This window comes from Mytilus galloprovincialis, chromosome 8 (genome assembly GCF_965363235.1).
Source record: "Mytilus galloprovincialis chromosome 8, xbMytGall1.hap1.1, whole genome shotgun sequence".
NCBI lineage: Eukaryota > Metazoa > Mollusca > Bivalvia > Mytilida > Mytilidae > Mytilus > Mytilus galloprovincialis.
The window spans coordinates 24,516,183-24,531,314 of NC_134845.1; the positions used below are offsets into that span (position 1 = coordinate 24,516,183).

General features: G+C 32.2%; 1 protein-coding gene across 1 annotated transcript; it reads left to right on the forward strand.

Annotated features, from left to right (window-relative positions):
* The first annotated feature begins 5,171 nt into the window (after positions 1–5,171).
* Positions 5,172–13,736, forward strand: LOC143042992 (glycine receptor subunit alpha-2-like). The gene is made up of 8 exons (XM_076215493.1): positions 5,172–5,263; positions 5,830–5,894; positions 6,593–6,660; positions 8,450–8,676; positions 9,821–9,903; positions 11,456–11,587; positions 12,196–12,560; positions 13,184–13,736. Exons 1-8 carry the CDS (start codon positions 5,172–5,174, stop codon positions 13,352–13,354), a joined length of 1,203 nt encoding a protein of 400 aa, XP_076071608.1. The 3' UTR covers positions 13,355–13,736.
* The last annotated feature ends 1,396 nt before the right edge of the window (positions 13,737–15,132 follow it).

Here is a 15,132-nt window from a genome sequence, read left to right on the forward strand (position 1 = left end):
CGTCAACATAGGCAATATCCTTCATCATAAATTAGTTCAATCGAAAATACCTCCATATTTCAAAGACCAGTCTGTACCAATCATTTCTTATACCTATACCAAACCTATTGCAACTAATATTTTCAATTACAAACACGTTTTGCAGGATCTCGATATTGACGACTTCAAGTCTAAACCTCCTGATTGCACTTGTGCTAGTCCCAATTTACATATTATCCTGCTGGCCACGTTATTACCGGTGACCTCAACATTGTTAATAACAATTCTTTACGAAATGTGTTATCGAAAGGTTCGAAATATCGTGAGTCTAAATCCATCAATTGGAAATACAACTTTAAAATTTTGATGGATTCAGTTGAGGATTATGCCAGGCAATGGGCTAAGCGCAAGAAGGAAGACGTAGACACTCTTTCCGAATGGATTAGGGCAGTGAGGTCGTTGATACAAATCAGAATTAAGAAACTGAATGGGTCTACCAATGCCCATGCTACGTCAATCTTTAAAGACCCAAATGATGCAAAACACCTATCCTACCTCCATGACAAATATGTTGTTGTCTTCGCAGATAAAGCCCCAAACAACATCGTTTGTTTGTGTAAAACTCATTACATTAACTGCTTGATAAACAAATTAGGTATTGACAATTCACTTGGAAACTCAACATATACCCTCACGACACTTACCAAAGAGGAAATCCTGGATAATCATAGGTCTGTTCTGTGTTCCTTTGGAATTTCAACCAAAGAAGAAGAACTGGATCTGCCATCACTGTATTGGATACCTAAACTATATAAGTGGCCTTACAAACAACGGTATATTGCTGGGTCTTCCAAGTGCTCCACGAAATCTCTTTCTAAATTATTAACATCTATTTTATCAGCAATCAAAGACGGGCTTCAAAGTTATTGTGAAACTGCCTATTCTAGAGGGGGCGTGAATCAGATGTGGATACTTAAAAATTCCAAAGATCTTTTAGAGTACATACAATCTAAATCTCTTTCATCTTGTAACAGTATTAAAACATTTGACTTTTCTACTCTTTACACTAGTATTCCACATTCCAAACTAAAAGACAAATTGAAAGAGTTGGTATTGCTTTGCTTCGTAAAAAAGAATGACCAACGTAGATACAAGTATCTTGTTTTAGGGAGGGATAAATCCTACTTTGTAAAGGATCACTCTGAATACAACAAAAAATTCTCTGAAACTGATATTATCAAGATGCTTGATTTCTTGATTGACAACATATTTGTTACGTTCCGAGGACGTGTTTTTCAACAGACTGTCGGCATTCAAATGGGAACAAGCTGTGCCCCTCTACTTGCCGACTTGTTTCTTTATTATTATGAGGCTGACTTCATGCAGGAACTTCTTAGGAAGAAAGATAAGAAGTTAGCAATATCCTTTAACTTCACTTTTCGCTATATAGATGATGTTCTTTCACTAAATAATTCAAAATTTGGTGACTATGTGGAACGCATCTATCCAATCGAGCTAGAGATAAAGGATACTACAGATACAGTTAAGTCGGCCTCATATCTTGACTTACATCTAGAAATTGACACTGAGGGTCGGTTGAAAACAACACTTTGCGACAAAAGAGATGATTTCAGCTTTCTTATTGTGAACTTTCCATTTTTAAGTAGCAACATTCCAGCAGCACCTGCATACGGGGTATATATCTCCCAATTGATACGATATTCCAGTGCTTGCATTTCCTATCATGATTTTCTTGATAGAGGATTGCTGCTCACAAGGAAGCTATTAAACCAAGAGTTCCAAATGGTGAAGTTGAAATCATCCCTTCGTAAATTTTACGGACGCCATCACGAGTTGGTTGACCGTTATGGAATAACCGTTTCACAAATCATATCGGATATGTTCCTTACGTCGTAACTACAATCCCTTCCCTTTCATGAATGTGACCTACCGAATTAGACTATTTACCGGATTTGTTATCACATAAGCAACACGACGGGTGCCACATGTGGAGCAGGATCTGCTTACCCTTCCGGAGCACCTGAGATCACTCCTAGTTTTTTAGTGGGGTTCGTGTTGTTCATTCTTGAGTTTTCTATGTTGTGTCGTGTGTGCTGTTGTTTGTTTGTCTTTTTTTCATTTTTAGCCATGGCGTTGTCAGTTGTTTTAGATTTATGAGTTTGACTGTCCCTTTGGTATCTTTCGTCCCTCTTTTATGAATTGCTCGCCCATATCACAACATTGTTAATCCGATAAGCAATTGGATCGTAGCTCCTTGAATACTTTCCGTTATGTTTTGTAAATATGGGAATAATATTAGTACATAAGTAGATCCCTCTGTAATATTCTCATTTGTGGTGTGATCTCGATGTCATGAGAATGAACCATGCACTGTTATTTTTGGGCTGTAAATGTTATGCATTCATACTGTGATCAAACCTTGTATATCTAGTCTCAACGCTTTTAAAAATGGGATTAAATCAAAATAGATGTTAAATCTTTTTTCCCGACGAGCTATGAGAGTATTTAAGATTTTTTCTGAATATAGGAAAACACCTACTTTTATATCAACTGTAAGTTGTCAGCAAATGTTAACTTTTCGAAATGAGGATATATATTTATAGAGAACCGCCGAAAAAGATTTAGTTCTCAGAAAATAGAAGCAGGTGTGAGTACTTTCAAAATTAGGCGTGGTCTTCAGAATTATAAAACGATATTTGTAAATATCCGCTGAAGAATTTGTTTATAGTTAGCTATAGTACTGGTTCAATATAAAGGTAACAGTAATATATCGCTGTTCGAAGTTCAAAAATCGATTGAGAAAAAAACGAATCCGGGTTACAATCTAAAACTGAGGGGAACACATCAGTATAAGAGGAGAACAACGACACAACAGAAACACTAAAATGGAACACACACAGAAACGAACTATAAAATAACAATGGAAGACTTGATTATCTGTATTATAACTTAATTTAATTCATAACTTTCAATCTTTAACCAAGGGAATGCATACAATAAAAAATATTATTGCATAGCATTATAATATTTCCCACAGAAAGTAACCAAAAGTTAGCGTGCAATAAATTCTAATATTGCATTAGTGCAATAAATCCTCAAAATGCATGACGTCATCAACGACAAAATCTTAGTTTAAACCAATTTTTACTTTCAAATATTGTATTGCTATACAATAAAAGGGTTATTGCATGAATATTGGGGAAAATTGTCCTTCGTAGAACATATTTGCACTCGCAAGCTGGTGCAATATAAAATTCTACTAGGGACAATATTCCCCAAAATTCATGCAATAACCCTATATTACCTTATACAAAGCTCATAAACAATGTATTCAGGTTTTTATGTTATGGAAATCATCTTGTTTATAATATTTGAATGTTTAAACTGTTACTTTACATTTCAATCGGAGGTAAAAAGCCATAAAAGATATAATTTTTTATTTAAAAATTTGTAATGAAGTAAACTTTTCGACTTATAAATAAAATCTCTACATATTCTTTCAAAAACTTTTGTACGATTCCTAAAGGCAAGTTAAAGCTACAAATTGATTTGAAAATATCATTATAATGTTATTTGTTTATGTCATTGATGAGAAACAAGAACAACATATACATTTTACTTATGTACCATGTAACAATGAATACTACACGAAGATTTGTGTAACATATTGTTAATATACTTTTCAATACCAAAACTGTATCTTGTAGGTCTATTTGTTATAACCATATAATTACCGTCATAAGCTTCCAAATCAAATCTGTGACTTGTTACAAGCAACCAAGTTTCAGATTTTTACTTTGCAACTTTCCATTGTTATGATATTGATGTGCAGACCTTTTGTATTCGGGTGTTGTTGTTTCGACATGTAAGGAAGGATATATTCTACTGACGTTTTAGTCTCGTTGAAATCTTGTTTTGGAATTATTTCCAAAACATGTGATACAAGTGGAAAATAGTAATGCATTTAATAAATATCATTATCAAACTTAACTCTGTGACAAAATTGTGTATTTACAATAAGTAATTTTTGGGAAATATCTTTTTCAAATGTTACTACCAATCATGTCAGTCTCTTTAGCCAATAGACTGGTTCGCCTGTCTAGATGAATGTTCATATTACATGTTTCATATAACAATATTTATAGAACAAGATGATTATATATAGCGGAATCCCAGTCTATTTATCCAACATGTTTAGAAAATGGTCGAGGGGTACAAAAATGATTTTACCAGAAACATACACGTCCTATATCTCTGTTTTCCTTTCAAATGTGTTAGATATGTATTTTTAATAATTATGGAAATGAATTTAAATTTATATGCATTTTGTTCTTCAAACAGATAAAAATCACAAATTTACAAAATTGACAGCATAGTAAATTTGACACGAAAAAGCATCTGAATATGATAAAACTTTCTTATATCAACACATATCTATAAATTGTTAAGTTAAATTTATTCATATTGGTCCACTTCATCTTTATTAAAAGAATAGATAAAAGTTTAATTCTGGAACCGTGATTTTTTTCACGATAATAGCTCAAAAATTGATGCAAAATGGGAAAATCATCAGAATTGGGTACGTTCGATGGGACGAAGCAAAATAAGAAGTGCACCACCATACGCTTGTTTCTTCACCAACTATTTTTCTACAGTCATAAAAAATTCAAAAATCAGGTATCGAAAAAAAGCTAATTCTAGAAATGTTTGGCTTCTCAGAGGTGAACATCCTTAATGTGATTGCACTTACAAAGAAATATTTAAATTCAAACACTATTTCAGCGAGGTTATGCAATTTTCACATCAAAAGTGTTATGTCAGCCATTACGAATTGTTTGATCTTTACATAATTTCAGTTTTTACACCTACTAGATGCATTTATATTCATCGGTTTATTTATTTCAAGTTACCGCCTAGCTGTTGATGAACCAAAATTTAAACTTCAATTTTGTTTTTCAAATTTATATTTAATATTAGCAATTTTACTTTTTCGATTATGTAAAATGAATATCTCTTTAAGGAGTCACAATATAAATTTCTCATATTTATCAAAAATCACGAAATAGGTTAAAATTTGATTTAAGCTTTACTTAATATTAGCATGTTGAAATGGTAATCGTTTTTATTCAATCATGGCTATTTCTCAAATTTGAATTAATAGACATTAAACGATGATCTCAGCATGTATAGGTGACGATGTGCTACATTATTTGTACCTGTGTCAGATTAAGCTTCCTGTTAAAACTTCAATTCACCATGTTAAGTACATCTAATGATAAAATAACGATTGCATATTATCATAATTTATTGTTGCCTACCTGAGTGCAGGTGCAGATTTTTGTAGTTTTGTCATGTAATAAGACCATTTCAAAAGAAAGATCAACAGAACTTATGATACATTGTATTCTGTGTATTTACTACCAGTCATTGTAAGAATAAGAAGTCACTGTAGGTCTTGTTTTGCATCAGAGAAGAATGATAGTTATATTTTTGTTATTTCAACTTGTGTGTTACTGTGAAACTTCAAATTTTACAAGGTAATTTTAGTTGATCCTCTTTATTTAATTTAATGTGTTACTCTTTTTGTATGAAATCTTAAAGCTAAGATAAAGTTATCATATGTATACTAATAAGTACATTTTTTCTATTTTATTTTATTCTGTTCTTTTTTCTTATCCATACTTATTAAAAATCAAGAGCCGTCAAATGTTCATTTTTTTTTAAATTTTGTAAGCAAAGCTTACAAGTTTGTCAAAATAAAACCTAGCATAATCGAAATTAAACAGTGTATTTATTTGTTTCAATTTCACAAAAACAATCTTTTTACAGAGAAGAAACTTTGCGTGAATTGTTTAGGAATTATGACTCTACAATTCCTCCAACATTTAACGATGGTAAGTTATACCATTTAACTGACTGATGTATCCACTGTATTACTGATTTTTTTATTTTTTTTTTTTTTTTTTTTTTTTTACCTATTATGTCTGTTTGTTTTGTTTAATGATTTTTGTAAATATTATGGAATTTTTTTGTGACTGCCATACAAGTCAGAGGTTGAGCTAGCTATAAAACCAGGATCAGTCCATCATTTTCTACATCAGACATTGCATATATGATTGTCAGGAATATGACAGTTGTTATCCAATCGTTTGATGTGTTTGCGCTTTCGATTTTTTCCATTCGATTAGTAACTCTCCGTTTGGAATTTTCTTCGGGGTTCGGTATATTTTCTTTTTTTAGATATATTGATAGACAAATGCACATGTTGTTACCGAAATAGGAAAATGATTTGTTGCTCTGGGTATAAATCTAACGCGAAGACTTGGAACAATTTCTTGCATAGAAGTATTAATTATCTTAACCATTTCTTGAATAAATCATTATATGTGCGTTAACTTTCCAGTTGCATTTTCAATTCAAGATACTTCTTTTATGAATCCATTACAATAATGAAAAACAAATTCCAACACTGTCTTCGAAACAAAAGACGTTATGCTACTTTATACTGATTTTGTCTCCTTTCATAAACTATTACATAACTGATATTATTTCAAACTTACATCTTATTTTTAGTTGTGTACTTATATTCTAGATGAACCGGTTAAAGCACTTGTTCAGTTGTACATTCTAGGTATAGACTCTGTCAGTGATTCGGCAATGGTAAGTGGTTCATTTTCATTATTTATTTTGAAAAATATATAGAAATGTCATTTAATTATTTGATAGAATCATAATAATATTAAAACGAGACATGACTAATATAGATTATTGTAAATTTCTTTGTTTCATAGTTAACAACACACAAGAACCATTCCGTCGTCTCAGTTGTCATAAAATATTTGCTGTTTTCTAAATCAATGTCTTCACGGCGGATTTAAAATAAATAAATATTCCTATTTTATTAGAAATAATAAGTCAATAATTCCATCTAAAGAAGTTCTTATAAAGAAACGCCACAACTAGTATCATATATATTTTAAGAAATCCGTATCAGTTCTTTTTTTGCGCGCACGGTATTCAAATGGGGTTGATTTTGCTACTCCTATTAGCAACTTTTTTGTTTTCATTTAAATGTATCATGTACAGCTAAATGAACAAAACGTTACCTCAAAAATTAAGAGAAAAACAAATTGCTCAATTATTCAAATATGTTATTCAACTTACAGATATATTAATTACGTTCTGTCACTCAAAATACTTGAAAGTGACATAGATAAACGACTTCAAAATAAAATTATTTACAAATGTCATGATTTTAAGTCCTAATAGTTCGCTGACTAACCATTTGGAAAATCTCAAATTTTCTATATCTTTCAGCCCATTTTATTTTAATGAACATAAACGACTTATAAGTTTGTCTCTTTCAAAATTTTACATACCAATGTGTCTGGTGAAGATAGATTAAGCTCCTTGATTTCGTACGTATAAAGTCTATACGCGTCATTACATAGTCTTTTGTTAACAAAACGTGCGTCAAGCGTACAAACATTTAAGCTGGTTATCTTCGGTGAGTTTATTGTAGCTGATAGTTATTTTATTATAGTTTGTATCAAATCGTGTGATTTGTTTGAGCTCTTGAATTTGCCATTTGATTTTTCGTTTTGAATTTTCCTAGGATTTTGGAACTTATGTTATTTTTCTTTCTATTGCAAAACCGTGATCTGAATACTGAAAGCATTTCAACTTTGTTTTTCTTGTAAACACGATTACATTATTTACGTTATGTGCCCTGTTATGTTGAAATTATGTGTACACATTTACTTTGGACATTAGACAAAATTACACACATGTATACCCTTGTTAGTGTCGCTTTTCTGAAATAATACATACTCTGCGTGTACTTTTTATCATAACTGTTGATGAGAAACGGTTAGATCCCGTTTATAAACTATAAATCACGTAATTGGTCTGGTTTTATTTTTACTTTATATGGTTGGTTTGATCAATCTGTTAAATAAAACATTTTTTTGTAAATTTTAAAAACATGAAATTGATATCTTTAACTCCAAATTATTTAGAAAATCTTTTCTTTTAAATTAACAAAATTTAGAACCAGAATAGTAGAAGCCGTTTTTTCCTTATGAAAACAATATCGTATAAAAAACTGCTATATTAAATACAACTGTCCTATCAAAATAATACAATAATTCAGGTGCACTTAAAAGTGTATACAGATTTTATGTTATTTGTAGTTTGATAATACATTTCCATAGATAAGAATTATTTTTTTTTATGCGAAACAAATGAAATATTTAATGCTTGCAGTGTCAATATAATTTTGCATTCCAAAATGTCAACCTTAAGTTTGCATTACATAATATATCGTTTAATCATAACTTGGTGTTTTCTTATTGATATTTACTTTTGAGAGCTTAAAAGTGCGTACCAATTAAAAAAAAAGAGGTAACAATGTTGAACCAAGGAATGAATGAGATATGATTTTTTACAGGAATACACTCTATTTATGATACTGAGACAAAAATGGTATGATAAACGTCTTCAGTACAACATAATTCCTGGTGTTCGGGCGCTTGAATTAGACCCGAAGGCAATGAATAGCGTATGGGTTCCTGATCTCTATATGGTAAATGAGAAGAGAGCTATGATCCACGATATCACAACACCAAACAAACTGTTACATATCTACAGCGATGGTCAAGTTGTTTATAGTATGAGGTGATTATATTTTGTTCTCATTCATCTCATTATACGATATCCAATTTATCCATATCAAACTAACTAGACATGTTAAGTTGTTCATAGACGGTTGCTGCTCACAAGGAAGCTATTAAACCAAGAATTCCAAATGGTGAAGTTGAAATCATCCCTTCGTACATTTTACGGACGCCATCACGAGTTGGTTGACCGTTATGGAATAACCGTTTCACAAATCATATCGGATATGTTCCTTACGTCGTAACTACAATCCCCTTCCCTTTCATGAATGTGACCTACCAAATTAGACTATTTACCGGATTTGTTATCACATAAGCCACACGACGGGTGCCACATGTGAAGCAGGATCTGCTTACCCTGCCAGAGCACCTGAGATCACCCCTAGTGTTTGGTGGGGTTCGTATTGCTTTGTGTACTATTGTGTGTCTGTTTGTCTTTTTTCATTTTTAGCCATGGCGTTGTCAGTTTATTTTCGATTTATGAGTTTGACTGTCCTCTGGTATCTCTCGTCCCTCTTTGATATTTTTGTCTTGTATAATTTGACATCATGTTGTCTGCATAGATGTTGACAGTTCCAGCTATTAGAATGCACTATGCCCTACAGTCCTTTGGCTGAGTACAGGAGTCCACTTTAGAGATTCTAATGGTCTTTTCCATTTTCTCGTTATTTTGTGGGAATGAAAATTTGAAATCATAGAACTCTAAACATTCTAGTTTGTCTATATTTGGTACTGATACGGTTTTACTGTCGCCTGAATTAAAGAACTTGCTTTGATCAACTGGTGTTAATTGTTTGTAATACTATTTCATCGTCAGTCTTTTTTGATATGACGGATATGAAGAACATGTTAATGAAATGATAATTTTGAAAACGAATTGTTTTATAAAAATCTTGTATCATTTAAGTCAGGAACATGACAGTTGTTGTCTATTCGTTTGATGTGTTTCGTCATTTGATTTTGCTATGTGAGTAAGGACTTTCCGATTGAATTTTCCTCGGAGTTCAGTATTTTTGTGAATCTTAATTCCATATATTCAACAGACCAAGAAATGGAGATTTGAACGCCATTTTCGCCTGATTTATCTGATTTTTTTTATGTAAACAAGAAAACTGTCATGAATGGTTAAATTCACAATATTTCAGACTATCCGTGACTTTGTCATGTCAGATGAACCTCTTAAAGTACCCTATGGATTTCCAGATTTGTTCTGTTGATTTGGAAAGTTGTAAGTACAATAAAATTTAACTTGTACGAGAATTATTTAAACGTTATAAAAAATAAAAGTTCAAAGGGACTGATGTCTCAAGTTATGGGAGCTAACATGTTTAATCCCGCCAAAGTTTCCATGTATGTGCCTGTCCCAAATAGAAGGATGTATTTTCTTTTATAGTGATTAAGATAATAACACAATGTTTTCTGCAGTACTCCAATTTTTGACAATTTACCTTCTTAGTTTTATGTCTGTTTGTTTTGTTCACACATTGTTGTCAATATAATGGAATTATACAATACAAGTGAGAGGTTCATATTGGTTTAACTTTTAGTTTCTTGTTTACAAATTGGAGTTTAGGATGGCGTTCATTATTACTGAACTAGTATATATTTGTTTAGGGAGCTGAAGGACGCCTCCAGGTGCGGGAATTTTTCGTTGCATTGAAGACCTGTTGGTGACCTTCTGCTGTTGTCTGCTCTATGGTCGGGTTGTTGTCTCTTTGGCACATTCCCCATTTCCATTCTCAATTTTAGCTAATAAAATCCACCATTTTTTACATAAGAAAATGCCTGTACCGAGTCAGGAATATGACAGTTGTAGTCCATTCGTATGATGTGGTTGATATTTTGATTTTGCCATTTGATTACGGACTTTCTGTGTAAATTTTCCTCGGAGTTTAGTATATATTTTTGCAATTTTACTTTTTGTTGCTGTGTTACATATTTGATTTTCGTTCATTTTTTTGTACATTATTTAGGCCGTTAGTTTTCTAGTTTGAATTGTTTTACATTTGTGATTTCGGGGACTTTTATAGTTGACTATGCGATATGGGTTTTTTTCATTGTTTAAGGTCGTACAGTGACCTATAGCTGTGTATTTCTGTGTCATTTGGTCTCTTTTAGAGAGTTGTCTCATCGGCAATCATACCACATCTTCTTTTATGAAAAAGGGTAGCTTTTATCAAAAGCTATACATTACTGAACACAGAACATGCCTTACGTTGAATTATAAATTGTCCTGTTTAGACGAAAGTAAAATCAACGGTTCGGTTTAGACAATATGCAAAAATCAACCACAACGGACCCTGACTTCAGACAATCATATATATCACAGACAAGCACTTAATCTTCCAAAAACCGGGGATAGCAGTGTAACAGTACAACATTAGAGCAAGCGTTTGGGCTACAGTAACACATTTGATTAAAAATAATGACTTGTTAACTTATTGCTGTTTAAATGTTTGCTTAATATGAAATAAAAGCAATTACCAGATTTGATATCTCAGTAAAAAAAAACCAAGTAGTGTTGATATGTAGCGTGAAAAAATGTTTAAACGACAAAATATTCGTAAGATCATGCATGGCAACAGCGTGCTGCAAGATCCATTTCTGAACGCAGAAAGTTTATAATACTCAACAATACAATATCCTTTATAGAAATTATGTAAACGGATTGTATAGAAAACACATGTTTAAAGTAAAAATATAATCCTGAGAATACCAGTTGATAACATCTGAAGTCCATACAACTTAAATACCAGACCATCTCTTACGTTCATTTACAGATGGTTACAGTACCGACAGGTTGATGTTGAGATGGAACAATGTACCTGTAGAATTGGCAGCCAATATGTCTTTACCACAGTTTATACTGGATGATATCAACACTGCTATCTGTGATAGGTTGTATGCTGGCAGTAAGTATGAATATATATATAATTATATAGACTGATACGCATTCGTCTCTTAATTTTACTCCTTTATAAGTAACAGTGACGAGAGTAATAGATACCATACATGTATTATATTGGAGAGAGACATTTAAGAACAAAAGCGATTTTTTTTCACATATGATTGTTATACGTTGTTATGCTGAATTTTAAAGCTCCAATATATTCATAAAATAATTAACGAAGAATACAATAAACCCTTTTTTAGACACCAAGGGTGCTATCAACATACAATCACTAAAAGAAGAAAATATAATGGTTCATAAAATAAAACACAGAAAAACATGATTTGGTTACACAGATTACGGTTACCAAGAAGGATAAACTGATCTTGTCTCATATATAAAGGCAACAGCAGTATACCACTGTTCAAACGTCATAAATCTATGGAGAGAAAACAAATCCGGGTTACAAACTTAAACCGAGGGAAATACATCAACTGTATGACACATTAAAGTCGGCATAAATGTTGTATTATCTTTTTATTGTAACATAAGAATGACAAACTGAGAATCAGAACAATATATCAAACGAAGAAGGAATTATAGCTGTTTGATAGTTTATGTCTTTTACAGTCAAATATACTTGTATTACTATGAAAATACACTTCACAAGAAAATATGGATACCATCTGATACAGGAGTTCATCCCAAGTGCTCTTATAGTCATGCTGTCCTGGGTGTCGTTTTGGATCAGCTTAGAAGCAGTACCAGCAAGAATATCAATTGGGCTGTTGTCTGTCCTAACTATGACAACACAGAGTTCAGGGTCACGTACAAAGTTACCAGAAGTATCGTACATTAAAGCTATAGATATTTGGATGAGTGTCTGCATGCTGTTCGTCTTTGCTGCACTGCTTGAATATGCTCTTGTCAATGTTTTTGATAGGAAACAGAAGAGACATGAGACATATGTCGACGCTAATGGAGTGGGGAAAGAGGTATGTACAATAGCATTTGTCAATAAGTCAGTAGAAAACGGAGAATATACCAAGGGTGCAATCAAATACAATAGCTCGAAGAATATTAAAATTAAGAAATCACATATGACTAACAAAGATCGACGAAAATCTAAACAGCAATTCACAAAAACGTAAAACCAAAATCTAAACATTACGAAACGCGTACCTCACCAAATATAATTAAGTATAAACTCAGGTGCTTAAAGCATAAAACAAAATCACAAAAAGGAGAGATGATACTTGGAAGAAATGAAATGCATAGGTCGTATTAAACCTCGTCTCTCGTGGCCTACAAGAAACAAAACGAAATGACACACACAAATCTCTACTCAGAAATACCTGAGACTACTATAACACACTGTGTTATAGTAGTCTCAGGAAATACGAATCACACCAAAAGCAGGAATTAACCAAGGTACTGCGGACAGGTAAGCAGTTTCTGCTGCAATAGTGGGACTAGTTGTATAACTTGTCGCAAGTAATTATACGGTGACGACTCGCATTCGAGAAAAAGAGGACGGCATTGTAATGAAAATTATAACATATTTTTGGATATTTCACGATTTGTCTTATAGATATACACCGTTATTTTACATTTTTAGGGAAAGACGGATAAAAGACACTATAGATGCTGTTGTTTGAAAGGAAGAGAAAGGGCCAGGATAATTGATAAGTTTTCCCGTGTCTTGTTTCCAATGACGTTCACAATATTCAATATGTTTTATTGGTCTGTTTATCTGATTTGGGAACCAGTAGAAACACTTCAGCACTGAGAAAACACATATTTACATTCGAAAGATCATATGTATATTGTATTTCGACAAACCTCGTGTAATAACTACATGTATTTGTCACCAAGTCACCACATCGTTAATGTTGTTAGTACCATGTTACAGGTATGCCAACATTTTGCCTTAAATTGAGAAGTTTTGAAAAATAAACTAGTATATTTCAACGTCAGACAAAATTAAAGAGCATGTTTTATGTTTTCATCGTAGAATGTATTTGTAAAGCACATTACTGTTCATAGTATTCTGTCATGCAGTAAGATACTTATTAAATAATGTTTTATTTTATTTGTGAAGAGAGAAGCCTTTATATGCAGATTTTAAAGTTTTTTTTCTATTGTTATCATTATTGAGATATGCATTGCATAATTGTACAAAAATATATCAATATAGTGAATTATAATTTAGTATATAAACTGTTCTTGGTGTAGTTATTATTTTTACCCATTACAACAACATAGTTCTAGCTTGCCGCCTTCCATTGAAGATGTGTCCGAGCGTATAATTCAACTTCTGTATTAAATAAATGTTCAATTTACATATCGAAGGAAACACTGTGTATTATACTTTAATTAGACACAAACCGATTCATGCACTTGAAAAACAAATAAGAAAGAAATTTGAGTTCAAAAACGGTCTTGAACAAAGAAATATCTAAAAACAATGAACATGTTGTAAAGCCCTCGACACGAGCCTTGTACGCAAACGTAATACATATTTTCGTCCAAGACTGTGCATAATCTGGCATAAAAAAACTAAACGAACATTTGTTCCATATTAATTTGAGGCATATCTGTAATATTCTTATCTGATAATAGATTTAGGAAGATGTGGTATGAGTGCCAAAGAGACAACTCTCCATCCAAGTCACAATTTATAAAAGTTAACAATTATAGCTTTAGTTACAGTCTTCAAAACAAAGCACTCAGACCGAACAGCAAGCTATAAAGGAAACCAAAATATTACTAGTGTAAAACCATTCAAACTGGAATATGTCTACTATCTTTGAGCTATTCACATTGACAAACGTTTCCAGTCTATATCAGAAAGAAAGAAGCACTACTGTTAAAAAAATATAGGACTGCAGCATAAAGTTTGTTTTCATCAATTCAGTGTTAACAACTGAACCTTACAGTGATCCCATTCTTCGCAATTATTTAAACCAATTGGTTTGATTAAAGTAAAATAATTCTTTGAAGCTAGAAAAGTATGCTCTCCTGTAATTAACATGGTACACATAAGGCGAAGTATCCATCAATGGTCAGATTTTTACAAAATTGTGTATTCATTTAGACAAGGATTTTTTTACAACAGCTGTAACATGGTTGTTGTCATCAGTGGAGCAGGAGCTGCTGATCCTTCTTAATTGTTCAGTTTAGTTCATTCCAAGAATATGGTGGGTTTTGCGTTCAAAATTCTCAATCTTCTGTTTTTGTGCAGTGTTTTGTTGCCTGCATTTTTTTGTTAGTCTTTTTCATTTAGACATTTTGATATACAGACGAAAGAATATGGGGTGTTCGTCCATGACAAAGAATCAGTATACGCACAGAAAAATAAACCACTAAAGGCAAAGAAAGGAACCATGTTTTGACTGCTGTTCTCTTAGTTGAAGTGTGGCCTTTAACACCAATTAACTCTCAGGTGACTGCAAGTTTAAGCTGGCATGTTTGAGCAAAAGGTCTGTTTTCTTTGACTAAAGATTTGTGATAAATCCTTAGAAAATTATAACCCCTTTTCTAAACCCAAAGTCTTTCTTCATTGAC